This window comes from Danio rerio, chromosome 18, assembly GCF_052040795.2.
Source record: "Danio rerio strain M-AB ecotype USA chromosome 18, GRCz13ab, whole genome shotgun sequence".
Taxonomy (NCBI): domain Eukaryota; kingdom Metazoa; phylum Chordata; class Actinopteri; order Cypriniformes; family Danionidae; genus Danio; species Danio rerio.
In genome coordinates, this window is record NC_141038.1 from 43,985,001 (window position 1) to 44,002,717 (window position 17,717).

Here is a 17,717-nt window from a genome sequence, read left to right on the forward strand (position 1 = left end):
ATGTTAGTTAAAGTTAGTTAATGAAAATACAGTTGTTCATTGTTAGTTCATGTTAACTGATGGTGCATTAACTAATGTTAACAAGCATGTACTTGGATGTTAATAATGCATTAGTAAATGTTCAATTATGATTAATAAATGCTGTACATGTGTTGTTCATGATTAGTTCATGTTAGTAAACGCATTATCTAATGAACCTTATTGTAAAGTGTTACCGCGTTACCGATATTACATATGATTTGGAAGTAAAACATTTAGTGTTGTAAACTTGATTCGTGTTAAGGTGTACACTACATGACATAAGCCTTGTCATCGAACCCAGTTGTAAGAGCAACAAATAATAACTTGACTTCTAGTTGATCATTTAGTAAAGTGGCAGACGGTAGATCATCTGTTGAACTGCATCTCAATCATCACATATACTACAAAAGACTATTGGAACCCACTTTGACCCAAGATTCTCAAAGAAATCAGTCAAGTTTGGTGAAGGAAAAATCATGGTTTGGGGTAACATACAGTATAGGGGTGTGCGAAAGATCTGCAGAGTGGATGGCAGCATCAACAGCCTGAGGTATCAAGACATTTGTGCGCCCATTACATTTCAAACCACAGGAGAGGGCAAAGTCTTCAGCAGGATAACGCTTCTTCTCATACGTCAGCCTCCACATCAAAGTCCCTGAAAGCAAAGAAGGTCAAGGTGCTCCAAGATTGGTAAAGCCCAGTCACCAGAAATTAACATTATTGAGCATGTCTGGGGTGAGATAAAGTAGGAGGCATTGAAGATGTATTCAAAGAGTCTTGTTGAACTCTGGGAGTGCTGCAAGAACGCTTTCTTTGTAATTCCAGATGACTTTATTAAGTTATTTGAATCATTGCAGAGATGTGTGCAGGGCTTGAAATTGCGACCATTTTTGTTGCATACGCGCCCGAAATTTTATCTATATGACCTCAAAATATATTTGGGAGCATTTCTGCGAGTGCTTAAAATTGTTGTGTGCGACCAGTTTTTACTGCAAACAGTTCAGCACATGCGCGGATTCGGGAGACATTCACGCAGAATGCATCTCTAACGCCTGTTTCACACCGCAAGCGTCAGCGGCGCGTGAGCAGAGCGTGAGCAGCGCGTATGTCGAGCAGTAGCAGCACGCAGGCGTTTGCCTTTCACACCAGCTGCGTCTGCAGCGCGCAGCTCTTCGGCAGCTGCTGCTGAGATCAACCTATCTCTGTCAATTCTATCTAGTTACCCCTCTATATACAAATACACTTTTTAAACTTTTCATCTGCACCAAGGCCCCTCCTATGCTGTTTCATTAACCTGCAAATGTTTATTTTACAAATTTTATAGAGCAAATAGTACTGTATGCTTCTAAAGCTAACTTATATGAGAAGTGTCTACAGTCAGAAGACAATCGCCTGTGATATCATGTCATTTGTTTTTTGATTATCAGGTTGCTGTAGACCTAGTTATAATCATATTTATACAATAAAGTTATAATGATATTTATACATGATCAAACTAGTGTTAATTTCTCCGCTTCAGTGATGTCCAGCGGCAGAATAACAGCTCGTTAATTCATGCTCGTGCAGATGATGAGACGGACAAAAGTAATTAATGCATGCCATTTTCGTGTTGTCAGATTCACAGTGTAAACAGCTCCCGGTAGGAATAATTCGAGTGAACATAAAACAAAGCCGATTAAAACTTTCTTGCTCTGCTCAGCTGCACAGAACACAGCGAGCTCACATAATCCAGCATGCGTGTCGCACTACACTACCCACAATACACTTCGCTATGGACTACAAATCCCGTAAATATTCCATTTCCCCTCTCCTACAACACTAGTGTGCAACTTAAGCAAAACTGATAGTAAAATAGTTTTACATTTGGTTTTGTAGTTCGGGCCTAAGTAAATGTTTTGTTGCCGTTTTTAATCGTTTTAAGTTCATTTGAATGACTATATATAAACCATTTGACATTATTAACGCATTTATTGGGTAAAATTGCTACTTTTTACTGTCATTCAATGTGTTTTGGTCATTATCAATGCACTGTGGCTTTAATTGAGCGTGAGCAGCGCGTCAAAAATAGACCCAGCGCCGAAACTATCGCTGCACTGCTGCTTCGGCGACGCTCACGCCTCGCACTGACGCGCTGCTGCTGCGTGCGGTATGAAAGCTCTAATCTGTTAACATGGACGCCGAAAACACACGCGCTGCTCACGCTCTGCTCACGCGCCGCTGACGCTTGCGGTGTGAAACAGGCGTAAGCCCCTTTCACACATACAGACCTTTGTATCACATAAAGCTTGTATGTGTGAACAGGTCCTTTTTGAAAATACCGGTAAATTCGTTCTGGCTATTTTCCGGAAAGAGAAGTTGTAATATTACCGGCAATTTGCCGGAATGCTGTACTGTGTGAATGCAGAAGGAAGATTACCGTAATAAGTGCGTGCACGTCTAGAACGTGCTGACGTGAGACGTCTGCTTTAGCCAATCACAACAGTCAGACGCATTTACGTCCGCGCGGTTTGTGAGAATAAAAACCTTTGAATATTTTTCCAGACATATTTAGCTGCTAGAAGTTAGTCAGATCACGTTTATGTGTTCTTCTTTATGCCAACTGTGTAAATAATCATCGATGAGATGCTTATGATAAGCCGTTGTTTGTTTACCTTTAAGCTTTGCGTGTGCCTTTGAAACAGCCTGTGAGCGCCTGCACACGCACATATTATGAACATCCCGACATGAGAAAGTGATCCAGCGAAAGTTGTTCACAATATTGATCATCCACAGAGTTTGTAATTTAGTCAAATGTTTACAAATACAAGCGCAGCCGTTTAAAGCTCATTTGTGGTGAATGATGTCAGAATTTACCGTTATTTTGGAATGGATGTGTGAATGCTCTTTTCCGGAAAATGTCCGTACTGTCCTCGCCTGTGTGAACAGCGCTTTTTTGAATATACCGGTAAAGTCGTTCCGGAAATTTTCCAGATATTTACCGGTATCACTGTGTGAAAGGGGCTTTTGTCTGCACTTGAAACGCGAAACGCAGCGCTCAGGAATGGTTTAAAACAGTTGTCATGTCAACTTGCTACAGTAAACAAAGCCAAGTCCGTAATGCTTGCCCCGCCTTCACGCTCTTCTTATTGGCCCACCGCTGCTCTAACACTGAACGCGAATGATTGGTTAATATCAGCTGTCAATCACTCAGTCAGTGCCTTCTTGCTTCGGATGAGAGGGAGAGCTACTACCGCGAAACACTGTAAAGCGCTGAAGATGAGAATGAAGATAACACTGACAGATTTTGTTTTAGAAACCATGGCATCTAAAGTTACAAATAATGACACATCTTAGTGACCATGTGCTGAATGTTAATCCACCATCTACACTTTTCCAAGAGTGGATAAAAGACTTCCATTGGCTTCAAGTCTGCTATGAAAAGTCTGTGGGGTGGAATTTTCAGGTAACTGTTTGCCACATCTAGCACGAGAGCTTCTGTTCAATCTTTATAAAATCGCCAGATGCTGTCTGCCGTGCAAGGGGCAGCTATATGTCAAATCTAACACCACGTACACCATCGCAAACGGGCTTGGCTTGCACTGAGTAAACTAATGTCGCTACTCATGAAAAGACCGGTATTACTATTAACATGATGTATAATAAGGTACAGTACATGTCAAAAGCATCAGTGCAATATCAGACACCACTCATGAGAACAGTACAGTTATATCATTAACAGAGTCATTCAAGCAGTGTGTGCAGGGCCGGTGAGCGCTTCGTGTATCTTTTGGTCACGCAGTTCCGTTAAAAAAATGTATTTTCTTGTGATAACGGGATTTCGTTGAGACATATTTTCCTCACACTTGCATATATTTTTATTTTTGCTTGTTAGTTTGATTAGTGTTGATTTCAAATGCAATAAATCTGTTTGTATAAAACTTGTAGTAACGGTGCCTATAATTAGTGGGTGCAACTAAATTTTGGCTGATGCGCCTACATTTTTTAAGTTAAGAGCACCGGTGCTACCAAGCAAAAAGGTTAATTTCGAGCCCTGTGTATGGATGCAGTCCTCCAAGCTAATGGGAGTCGGACACAATATTAATTAATGACTTTAAATTCTATACTGTACATTATTTCTGTTAAGTGACAAGACTTTTGTCCAAGCAAAGTCAGACCTTACTGTCCTAATAAATAGTTAAAAACTATTGATATTTTATTTTGGTAAAATAAGTGTAATCTAGGGGCCTTTGCCTTTCATATAAGCCACTTATGTAATTAGAAGCACCACAACTGCTATGTTATTCAAACTACTGAAAATCAGCAGTTTTATGTTTTGTTAAAATCCCCATTACAAATCCCATCAGTCACCATGCTTTCTCCAGCAATTAAAGCACATTTCAGTTTATCACTTTGTTTTCCTCTATCGTTTCGATATGTAATGGTCTGTAACCACCCAGGATCATGAGAAATTAAATACTGGCAGCAGAAGGGGCCGCGATGTAGCATCTGGCATGGGGCGCAAAGCCACCAGTGCCACCCTAAAGCCCTTTAGACTGGAGAAGCACTGGAGTGGAAGTCATTTAGATAAAGACATGCTGGGCGAGTCCCTCACAGTCATCAGTCTGATAACAGCAGTGAATCACAGAGCTGCCATTAATCAGACACACACTTCCAGGACGACAGTGACAAAAATACACACAGGAACAAACCGGAATGATTAAACTGCAAGTGTGGAAAAGCCAGAAGCGGACCACCTGTGTGCTTGTGTTTTTATATCATATTGAGGGGAGTCATTTTGGCTCCAGCAGGAACAAATAATGATGTTTTCAAGTTAAAAAAAATGTGTCTAGCAGTGCTCAGACAAAACAGACAGTACTGACTCACTCCAGTCACAACACACAACTACACTTCGTTTTACAGCCTTTAATAACAAAATCCTCATCATCTAGTCTCGCTTGGGATGTGTCCAGCACCACATTTTTACATGACTTTTTCCGTAATTACTCAAAATTGTTAAAAAGCACAACTACTGAGGTGCTATTCACATAATGTTGTCAGAAAAAAACTGGAAAAATTGTTTATGGGTTTTGCCTGTTGATCGCCTAAAGTCAACAGTATAATTCAAACTAAATCAAAGAACAAACTGAGATTACATCATTTTTAGGGATGTCCCGATCAAATTTTTTTTGCCCTCGAGTCAGAGTCAATTGATTTTGAGTATTTACCGATACTGAAACCCAATCCGATACTTCGTATCCGCACCTGTATAATTAATCATAAAGAGATTTAAAAAATTCAAGGGTGGTCACACAGCAGACAAGAAGCCCACCTTGTCATGCCACATCTTTGCTATGAGTTAGCGCACAGATGGCACCATTTGGTGTCTGTCCACAGCAAAAAGAAAAGAAGTGATGTGCACTTCTTGTGGAAAAGGGGGTTTTTATGACTCCCAGTTGTTTATAAAACTGTTCTTCTCATTTGCCATTGTTGTGTTTAGGGGTACACATGAGCCGAGGGACACATTTACAACCCCACCTACTGCAGCACGGGAATGCTGAAGTGTTTGAAAACAGTATATCAGCAACTCAACCGTTTCAAATTTGATTTGACCTCAAACTAAAAATGAAAAAGAATTTAGTTTGCCTCAATAGTCATGGCATTGTATCTACTGCACTTTAAAACCTAAAACACTAGGTTTCTGAGTATATAGTTAAGTAATTCAAAAAATTTGGATCAACAGATTAAAAATTAGCGCCACACTCTAATCAAAGAGCCATGTGGACTTCCATCTATGAATATTAAACTGTAAAAAACTGCATTGTAAAAAGGAGATCTGCCTGTTTTTGTGCGTCTCTGTGTAGTTATGTTTACAATACACACATACTCGACAGGCATAACACTTGTTTCAGTTTTACTGGGTTTTTCAATTTTTCATGTATAATGCTTGTTATCAGCTTCTGCTGCCTCACTCTATATGAGGACATGAGCACATGAACTTTAGCTGCAGGGCTGCTCTGAATTCACATTCCCAACCTAATCTCAGGAGAAAACCCAAATGTTTTAAGAGTTGGCAATTTCACATTTGGTGGCATGGTGGCTCAGTGGTTAGCACTGTCGCCCTCGCAGCAATAAGGCCACTGGTTCGAGTACTGGTTTCCTCCAGGTGATTTGGTTTCCCCCACAGCTCAAAGACATGTGGCATAGGTGAATTGAGTAAGCAAAATTGGCTGTATAGAGTATGTGTGTGTGTGAATGCGAGAGTGAACGGGTGTTTCCCAGTACTTGGTTGTTGCTAAAAGGGCATCTGCTGCATAAAACCATACCTGTCAACCCTCCTGTTTTTCCCAGGATTCTCCCGTATTTTATAGTTCTATCATCCCGTGGAGGTATTTTCCTGTATTTTTTTAATCTTTCTATGAAGGGGGGCAATAAACATCAAAGAGTTGATCCTCCTTATACACAACCCATACCACCGAACCACCAGGGGGCGCTCCCTGCTCTTACATGAGAATTTGTTCTGTGCTTTTATTTTAGTTAGGCATGAAAACTTTGAAAATAATATAAAAATCTAAATATTCATTACAAGCGCTGTTGCCCCTATGCAATCTTTAAAACAGCAAGTTCATGTAGCGGTGCGTGACTGTGAGATGCTCCATAGTGATAAACATACGCTGTTTGCTAAATGGATTCTGTACAAACATTTAGAAGTGGAGCGAATACTTTGGGTTTTGGGTGCGTGTTTAAACAGACATATACACATCATAACATTAATAATAATAATAACAATAATAATAACAACAATAATATTAATAACATCTAAACATGTCGATCTTGATGGGTTTTCATTTAAACAAAACAAATTTTGTCCTAAATGAGCATAAATAGTTGGGAAAGCAATCAAACGCTTTCATCATAGATCTGTGCGTTTTTAAAGTGACACCTCTGTTATTTAATATAATCAAATGAAACAATTAAATGAGAGCTTCATTCGCTGCTCTTTATCAGAATGTTTAAGTTATACAGTGAAGAAAAGATTAATGAGATTTTTATTCCTTATTTTTACATCCCAATGTTGATGTATGGTAAAACATATGCTGAAATTGTTGGCGGTTTATTCCGCTGTGGTCACCCCTGATAAATAAGCCGAAAGAAAATGAATGAATGAATTTCACATTGTACAGTTTCTACACAAACAAATGCATGAATGGGGGTGTTATCCCATATTTTTACATCCCAATGTTGACAGATATGGTAACACATATGCTGAAACAGTTGGCGGTTCATTCCGCTGTAGTCACCCCTGATAAATAAGGGACTAAGCTGAAAGAAAATGAATGAATAAATTTCACATTGTCTACACAAGGTCCACCAAAATCTCCACACAAGTGTACAACTGAAATCATACTGATTTGTCACCAACAGTACTGATGGCCAGCCATAATATTACGTCGACATTTTACCATTTCATTAATAAAACTACTTTCTGATGTGTTAACTCACTACAACCAAACAAAACTTAAATTTGGTTTACCACTGTAAAAAAAGTTACAATTTAAAGGCAACAAACTTTAGGACATTTGAGTTGACTCAACTTTCAACCCTATTAATGCACTTGACTTGATTTAAGCTGAGTAAACTCAAATATCCTGAAGTTTGTTGCCTTAAAATTTTTGGTTGAGTCGACTTTTTTTAACAGTGTACATCTCAACACAATTGCAAAAACACAGAAACCAGAAAAAAAAGCTGTATTGATTCAGTTGATGTTACATTATCATTTAAAATTATAATAATCTATTGAAATGTAAATCAGAAATACTCAAAGCTATTTGTTGTGTAAAAAAATATTTCAGTTATGTAATAAATCATCTTGGGCTTGCAGTCTGCTCAGAGCTACCAGTAAATTGCATACTTCATCTCTAAAAAAAGAGAAGTGTGCACCCAACCCTGGAACTTTGATTGTTCATCTTTTTCATTTTAACCCAGAGACTGACTGAAGGTCAATGACTTTAGCCTAAGTTCCCACGAATTCAACACTGGACTTCCCAAACCGCATGCAGTTTGAGAAGCCATTGTAGCATTTGGTGGCCTGGCGAAATTCAAAACGAGGCGCTAAACGCTCCGCTGCGTTCTGGTCTTGACGTCCCTGTACATGACAGCACAATAAACTAGTAAATGTGACAACATTCCATTCTTCACCTATTATGCAAGCAGACCCGACACAGCAAACTCACGCCACTGACCCCAGAGCCTCTTGCTTGAACCCAGCAAACCTCCCTAAGCCAAACTTCCTGTGTGTCACAATGTCAACATCAAGCATGCTGTCCGATAACATCGATGAATTGAAATTTGCACTTAAATGAATAGCTGAAGTTTTAGAGCCTCTGCTTATTTAAACATTTTCATTTTGGGGTGAGACAGGCCTAAGAGATACGCTGACAAAAAAAAAAAAACCTGTCACGCAGGTTGCTGTTGTTGTTTACATAGCAAAATGAGTGATTTAAATTCTCAAGTTGTTGGAAGAGCTCGTCTGTGTTGGCATTTCCCTCTTTTAAACAATGTGTCAACTTTATAGAGCTTAGAAAGGCTTTGTGCCAATGACATTCTTGCAATTATTTGTTGAATATCAAGAAGTGCATTGTTGTTACTTCATATAATTGTCACTGAAAATAAAATATTTGCATTGTGCATCAACATATTAAAACAATAAAAGTATAACACCGCATAAATATCCCCCCTTACATTAGAATGAGTACCTTTGTATTAATATTATGAGCAAAAGAATAATGACTCTCATTCTTACCACGATTTACACAAGACATCGTATATTAAATATCCCAATGTAAAAGTAGATTAAATACCAAAATAATAGCAGCTATATTTAGAAAAAAATCATTTGCTGACAAAGTAAAAGACTATTTAAGGACCACAAAATATGAATTAATGTGATTTTTAGTGTTTGCTACTTTCCTTTAAACCACTACATTTTTATTAATTCAAATAAAAATGTACAAAATTAAGAGACCATTTTGGAAATTCTTAGTTTCTTTGGATTTACAATTTACACTTGTGTGCTTGGGTAAAAAAGAAAAAAAAATTAGTTTTTTTCTGCAAACTACTGATGACTTAAAGGTGCAGTAGGTGATTTTCTTCAGAAACAGTTTGAGTTGTGCTAATTGAAAGTCTCTTCACATTCCAATAGTAATGACTTCAGTAAATAATCTAAATGTATTTATATATATTTTTATATTCTGGGTAAGGCCAAAAACTAAAAAATGTTGGTCCAATTAAAAATTGTCAGGTTGATAATTCCCATTATTCTAATAAGTAGCCCAAACTGTCTGTCAGCAAATGTTGATTTGTACAACTGTGCACTCGTTCACACAGATCCACCATTCGCGTGCTCATGTCCACACAGCGGTAAAAACAAATGCTGAATCAAAACTTTTTAATATCCTGAATCAGTATTGGAGTTACTTTTGCACGCTGGAGGAAGGTCGACACCATGGCTGAAGTATTTTTATTAGACAGGTAATGTTATGTTTTAACTAGTCACGCAAAGCTGATGTACATTGTGTTGTACTATAAATGGGTTATATGCACAGAAGTGTTGTTCAGCCACTGAAATCTTCCGGTGAAAGATTGATGTGACTATTTTCAGTTTTATATGGGACCTTTTACAGCATCGATAATGTAGATTTTTATTTATTTTAACAACAAAACATCAGTAAGTAGCACCATTCCGCCTAGCTTGCTTAACTGAGGTGAAGTTGCTTTTATATTCACATTGGTTCATTTTTGAACAATAACAACCTGTGACGCACTCCCTATATTGTTAGCCATGCTAATCTGAATATTTGCTCTGAAATGTAAGTATGGTTTAGTAATAAGTGTTCCTGCACGCGGCTGGCCAACCACAAAGCATACAGTAGTCACTTTAGGACAAAGTCCATGAGTGAGTGAGACCAGCGATCCTCGCATGCATGAAATATTGCACATTATTACACATTGCACATTATTTTGCTTGCTACACAATTGAAAACGTGCTAAATATAATAATTTTTTTTGTTCAGAATTGTAGTATTATATAGTATAGTATCTCTGTCATCTTTAATGGACCCTTTTTACAAGACGTTTAACGCGTTTAACAGTGATCATAATCTTAAATCCTTAAAAGTTTTTAATATATAGATTTTTTGTAACATTTATATGCATTTATATTTGTATTATATCATATCTGCATCAAATAAAAAAAAAAAAACTAATTACCGCTTATGCAAGGTGTTTCTAAAGGCTGATTTATACTTCTGCGTCAAACGCCGGCGTATGCTACGGCGCTGACGCATAGCCCTTCTCCGTGGCCGTCAGCGTCACTGACGTGCACCTCTCAAAAAATGTAACTTCACGTCTCAACAACGCGTAGCGCAAGCTCTGTGATTGGTCGGCTTGGTAGTGCTGACGAGTCTGGGCAGAACCGAGAGCCGCGCGAATGGCGCGAGCGATTGTTTACAAGTGTGGAGTCCCGTGAAGGAGCTCCAGATGAAAAGTTTTGTTTTGTGTTTACCTCATAGTTAAAGTTGTTGCACGTGTGCCAGTTCCTGCCTCAAAATGAGCGAGTTTGAGTCACTTGTACAACCGGGAAGTGATCAGGAAAAGCCAAACAGAAGCGAAGAAACTCGACACAGAGGAACATTTACACCTCACTGCCAACTAGCGTTTCGGAAGTGTTAATGCAGAGCAACAGACACAGCGTGCAGAAGTATAAATGCACAGCCACGCGCGTTGCCTGCGCCGTGAGTTACGCTGGTCACTTGACGCAGAAGTATAAACCAGGCTTAATGCAGCGTCTATGGGGCTGAGAGTAAAATTGACATTATTGTCTCTCCTACATTAGCTGCTGTCACCTGTCTGACACAATTTTTTTTCCTTTTTCTGAAAGTCTTGATAACATAATTGTGGCATTTTTTATTATTTCAGCAAATAGAGTTGTAAAATTTTTTTGTTGTACTCTCTGATTCACTGCGTTCTGAGTTTACCTTACCATGACGCCTTCCGCTACTGAGAAACCCGAAAATGTGAAAAGGGTCGATGAGCCAGTTCGTGATTTCAAGAGGCGTGGCTTTGGATGGCAGGGGAGGAACTGTATTTCAAGCATAATAAGCTAACCGGTTAGCATTTAGACAGATCACCTACTGCACCTTTAAAATAAAAAATGTTTAATAATAACAATTTGGTCTAAATAAAAAAGATGCCATATTTTCAGACTTGTTTACATTCATATTTAATGATATGACAATGATATGGGCAGCACGGTGGCGCAGTGGGTAGCACAATCGCCTCACAGCAAGAAGGTCGCTGGTCCGGCTTGGTCAGTTGGAATTTCTGTGTGGAGTTTGCATTTTCTCCCCGTGTTGACGTGGGTTTCCTCTGGGTGCTCCGGTTTCCCTCACAGTGCAAAGACATGCACTAAAAGTGATTTGGATAAGCTAAATTGGCCGTAGTGTACGTAAGTGTATGCAACAGTGTGTGGCTGTTTCCCAGTGTTGGGTCGCAGCTGAAAAAGCATCTGCTGCTTAAAACGTGCTGGATTAGTTGGCGGTTCATTTCGCTGTGGTGACCTCAGATTTAATAAAGGGACTAAGCCGAAAAGAAAATGAATGTACACCAATGTTATAACTTAAGAGTTAAGATACAACCTTTAGTGGAATAGTTAACGTTATTTTTAATCAATCACAACACATAAAAACATTCGTTATTTTGACCATTGCCATTTATGCAAATACATGCATTCAAGCACAATTATGAGCAACATATTTCAAACCATGCTGAAGAGGAACATTATCAGATTTTATGATCAGTCAAAAGCAGACATTAGAAGAAGTCCAAAATTCAAGATATGGGCCTACTAATGTTCAGTTCAACTTTTCATTCAAATATTATGTTTGTAAATTAGTTTAGAGACATTATTACATAAGGAACTGAACCTAGAAGCAGTTCACTAATTGTATTGCTATAATGTCTTGTTAGTTTTTTAACATAAAAGTGCCCTTGAACTCTGCAACTGCCCAGGCTGCAGCAGGATGTGCAATTATCAGGCTTCGTTGCTCCATATGTAGGTTAGTTCCGGGTACTGCCCTTACCGATAAATCACCAATCCTACTATGGCTAAGGCTTTAAACATGAATATTAAATCAAATATTTGACGTTCGCCACTGAATGAACGTCCCGTGACCTAATTAATATTCATATGCCAAACCTTCCCCACAGTAGGATTTGTGAATTCGCGCCACGGCCAACTCCCAGAACAGAGAGAACTGGGAGGGCTCACAAAAGAGGACTGGCTACGTGTTACAAAGACCCAATTTACCGTTTGACAGCTGCATTTTCAACACGCACAATAAACAACACCGCCTGAGGATACAGTTATCGATACCCGTTCGTGTAACTCGGTGTATACTGTAAAATAAAGTGCTTATGTGTTATTTTAAAGGTCACTAGCACTGCACAGGTGCACCTCATTTTAAAAAGTACTTACAAATCATAATAATAACAATATTAATAATAATAATAATAATAATAAATAACCTATTGACAAAAAAAGTTCCTACTTGAGTTTTTGACATCCAAAAAAAACGTGCATTACCACAAAACTGCTACTTTGTCCGTTTACATTGCGTACCAGTAAGTATAAGCTTATAGGCTATAGGTGCAAGTAATTTTGCAAATTGTTAAATAAATTTACACATAAATTAAGCAATACATAATTGTGTATATATTTAACCATGAGCACAACGAAATATTTAATAAATGTGTGAAAATCTCAGCATAATTTGCTCTAAAATGCACCTAATCAAAAGTTGACGACAATGCAAGCAGTGCCAAAACATGCACATGAAAACTTAAAAGGTATATAAAAACATGTTTAGAAAATAGCTACCCAATATGTTCATTAAATCAATATTTTAGGCTAATATGACACAACCTTATGTATTAATGTGAACCCCATTATTCGTTTAACAATGTTTAGAATGACAGTGTCATATAACCTGTTTTGCTAGCATGCTTCATTTAATTCAAACTAAACACCCTGCATCATGGAAAAAACAAATCTGTGCAAAATTATTAACAATACATATTCACAGGAGGCAGCTCCATTCAGGAGAAAGCAGGGGAGGAAATAAAAGAAAAGAGAAACTGTCAACACCAGACATAAAGGGACGAGCTGGAGCTGTGTAAACACTGAAAGAAAGGACACACTTGCTGCTGTGATGGTCAGCCGCCTCCAGTAGGTGCGAGTAGCAGGACAGAAAGTGACGAACAGACCGAACTCACTCACTCGTTTCCCACACTGTGAGCTACATTGTAGCGCGCAAAACAAAGTACACACAAAAGCGAGGGCAACAAATGTGCTTTACCTCATTGTTCGACGACAGCGCGGATCCTCCTCAGAGCTAAAGCCGAACTTCCAGGGGCGAAAACACAGGAGAAATCGGCGATATCCTCATGGATAAACCCACCAAGGGGTTTGGTGTTTTGTTTAATCTGTGGGAAGACGGATAAGCGGCAATGCGCGATGATTTCCTGGTTGAGGAGTGAAGGAGGGGGTTGGAGGTGAAGTGTGGATAGAGTTGCTACTGGAGCTGGGCTTGTGTCAACTCTAATCAGTATCCTGGACTCATGTCTCGCTCCGAGCAAAGTCTGCACATATTCCGCCTCATGTCCTCGTCTGCATCCGCGCGGCTGGCTGTGAAGTCTGGACGCGGTTTTCGATAAACTCCTGCTCGGTCGTCGCCGGTCGGTCGTTAACGTTCATTCGCGAGCGAAACCCAACCTGCTCCTCAACTCTGAGGAAAAGCTTTCATTCCCGTCTGTCTGACTCCCCCTCCCGAGCTGAAAAACAGGCAGAGGCAGAGCAATGTTACTCCTCCACTCCCTAGCGGTCGAGATCCAAACTCCAGCGCTGGGAGATAAACCTGTTCTTGCTGAAAAGTTACACTTTCCCCCACCTTTAGCTATGTGTGGTGTTGTACATCACGAATTCACTTGTGTGTTTCTGTAGTGGGCCTTTGCTCAAATGCAAAATGTGTGTGTGTGTGTCTCTAAGCTGAAATCTAAAATATATAGTTCAAAATGTGTTGTCTGTAGTAGTTGCACCATTGTTTTCACATAGATGCACTGATACCCTTTTTTAAAACCAATCCGATACCAAAAATTCTTGAGTATCAGCCGATACCGATCCGATACCAGTGCAGTTATTAATATAATACAATTTCTATACTTCTGATGATCTGAGATATATAGAAACCCAAATAATATCTTCTGTACACAGTCCAATAAATAGACACTTTCTCTATAAAGAAAAATAATGTATATAGATGTTTTATATAGGCACAAAGTTTGAATTTTGAATGATTAAAAGGCACAATGGAGGGAAGCACTGATGTACTTGAATTTAATTTCTTGAATATTCAACTTTACTTTACAATAAACTATCGTTTGGCTTCAGAACATTTAAAATATACACTGTAAACAAATCCGTAATTTTACAGTTTAATGCAGCTGGGGTGCCAGAAAAAAAATCATAAAATAACGACCGTTAATTTATAGAAATTTACCGTAAAATAATAAACAATAAATTACAGAAATTTCCTTAAACTTTAATTTCTGGTAAACTTTTGTAATTTAACGTCTGTTATTTTACAGTAAATTTCTGTAATTTATTTCAGCACCCCAGCTGCCTGAAATAAACTGTAAACTTAAAAAAAAATTACAGTATAGTGCATGAAAACTTTTTGTATGAAAAGTAGTGCCTAATAATGTCTTCATGACTTTTGTTGCAATTATAAATTCCACAGAATACATGCGTATTATTGGATTTAGATTCGTCCCATCTGGCCAAAACAAGATCCAGCAAAATATGCGGTATTGAAACCAATATCCCTAATATTTATGGTATTGGCTATCTATCTATCTACCTACCTACCTACCTACCTGCCTGCCTGCCTGCCTGCCTGCCCGCCCGCCCGCCCGCCTATCTATCTATCTATCTATCTATCTATCTATCTATCTATCTATCTATCTATCTATCTATCTATCTATCTATCTATCTATCTATCTATCTATCTATCTATCTATCTATCTATCTAAAATGCAGGTCAAAATATTTGTTGTGGTTTTTTTAGCATAACACCATTTTTTCTGGCATTCTATACTTGTGCTAGATATTACATTAGAAATTACTATCTGTCATGTGTCTTACTCTCTATTGTGTTAAAAAAATATGGAAATCTCTTTAAATTACTCTGAATGATCAAAAGGAGTTTATAAACTTACTCTCGAATATAACTGTTACAAGAAATGCGATAAAAAAATAGATTAAAGGGCGACACAGAGGCTCAGTGGATAGCTTTGTTGCCTCACAGGAAGATTGTCGCTGGTTCAAATACTGGCTGGGTCAGTTGGCATTTCTGTGTGGAGTTTGCATGTTCTCCTCGTGTTCGCATGGGTTTCCTCCGAGTGCTCCAGTTTCCCCCACAGTCTATACATGCACTATATAAATTGAATAAACTAAATTGGCCGTAGTGTATGTGTGTGGGTATGAGTGTGTATGGGTGTTTCCCAGTGATGGGTTGCAGCTGTAAGTGCATTCACTGTATAAAACATACACTGTATAAGTTAACGGTTCATTCTGCTGTGGCGAACTGATGAATAAAGGGAGCAGGCAAATATCACCCATTTATATACATTAATATACATAATACATACACACACACACACACACTATATATATATATATATATATATATATATATATATATATATATATATATATATATGTATATATATATATATATATATATATATATATATATATATATATATATATATATATATATATATATATATATATATATATATATATAGACACACATAAATATCTCCACTGTTTGTTTATGGAAAATATCCCACCATGTGCCACATCTGCCATCTTTTACTCAATATATTGTCATGTCTGAAACAATATATTGTTTCACAATGTCACAATATGTGACAAATGCATGTTTATTTGCATTCATAATCCTGCTCAACTCAGTTTACATCACTTACACGATTTAAAAAAAATAAACATTTGAAATAATTATGTAAGCCGTTGATAATTACATAATCAGATTTTAAGCCTGCCATGCGTGTCGTTCCGGTTCAGAGGAGAACACATGAGAAAATACAGTGATACCAAAAGACCTTTTGTACATCTGTAGTGTGTGTATGTGTGTTTGTGCATGCGTAATGTACATTATACACATCTGACTGCTTTGATAAGCATCTAAAAGGAAACTAGTGAGTTGTAATTTTAGGCTCACCCCTCCTCCATTGAGCCACTTTTACAAGCTCCCATTCTGGCTCTGCTTGCATGGCACAGTTTCACAGGATAGATCCTCGGACTCTCTGGCCTTCAGTTTAGCATTCTTTAAACAAATCGGGCTTTCAAACGCAGACAACATTCAAATACGAGGCAATCAGCGTTCAATAACAAAACATCAGCAGGAGAGCTTGATCATATTGTGTATGCAGTGTTTGTCGACTAACAGAAATGTTGAAAGAATTTCTAAAGGCATTCTGGATAAGTGCCTAACCACACTGACCCAGATGGCAATATATGAGAAATCGCCCCTGTACATACAAAACAGGCAGAAAAGAGACGCATTATTCTTCTCTTAAGATTTGTGTGTGTGTGTGTGTGTGTGTGTCCAATAATTTCCCCATTTATTGATGATATTATGTCACCTAGTGGACAGTCTTTGGCTACACATTAACAGAAAGCTGGTTTGGTGTTTTACCACTAGATGGAGGTGTAAGAGCATATATTACGTGATAGAATCGCTCACTAAATCCGTCGTATATACGAATAAAATAATAGGTTTTATCAGGACAAGAAATGAACAAGGGCTCATGGCTATAAGACAAACTAAACAAACGTTTACTCGAAAGAGTCAATTCTGTCATCATTTAAGAACCCGCCTCTGCTTGTTCCAAATCTGTATGAATATCATAGCTGCACGTCTATATATATATATATATATATATATATATATATATATATATATATATATATATATATATATATATATATATATATATATATATATATATATATATTGTTTGTTTTTCAAAAGCTAAAGGACGAAATTAAAAAAATATGATATTGTTTTAGCGCGACGATGTGACGATTTATAATGAAAAAAAATTGCTGTGAAATCAAGGATAAGGATAATAAGCATAAATAGTGTTAAATAGATATTTCACCCACAAATTTTATTTATACTCTGTCATCTACTTATACTTGGTATATGTATTAGCCGCCCTTTGAATTCCTTTTTTCTTTTTTTAAATATTTCCCAAATGATGTTTAACAGAGCAAGGAAATTTTCACAGTATGTGTGATGATCCATAATAATTTATAGTCAAAGTCTAATTTGTTTTTATTTCAGCTAAAATAAAAGCCATTTTTAATTTTTTTAAATCATCTTAAGGACAAAATTATTAGCCTCTTTAGCTATATTTTTTAATAGTCTACGGAACAAGCCATCGTTATACAATAACTTGCCTAATTACCCTAACCTGCCTAGCTAACCTAACTAACGCCACACAGAAATGCCAACTGACCCAGCAGATGCTGTTAAAGCGGATGTTATATTATGAATGCCTTTAATATCATTATC

At 37.7% G+C, this 17,717-nt stretch overlaps 2 protein-coding genes across 3 annotated transcripts in view; one reads left to right on the forward strand and one right to left on the reverse strand.

Annotated features, from left to right (window-relative positions):
* si:ch211-132b12.6 overlaps nt 1-3,648 on the forward strand; it is a 206,727-nt gene extending 203,079 nt beyond the window's left edge. Inside the window, exon 17 of the mRNA XM_087292232.1 lies at nt 3,098-3,648. The gene's annotated coding sequence lies outside the window, so the exon portion shown is untranslated. The remainder of the gene's footprint in view (nt 1-3,097) is intronic.
* vaspb (vasodilator stimulated phosphoprotein b) overlaps nt 1-13,836 on the reverse strand; it is a 98,668-nt gene extending 84,832 nt beyond the window's left edge. For both annotated transcript variants that reach the window (XM_087293387.1, XM_087293385.1), the window contains exon 1: nt 13,413-13,836. In XM_087293387.1, the coding sequence (XP_087149513.1) occupies nt 13,413-13,417 (5 nt within the window). In that variant the 5' untranslated portion in view covers nt 13,418-13,836. The remainder of the gene's footprint in view (nt 1-13,412) is intronic.
* Nucleotides 13,837-17,717: the final 3,881 nt, after the last annotated feature.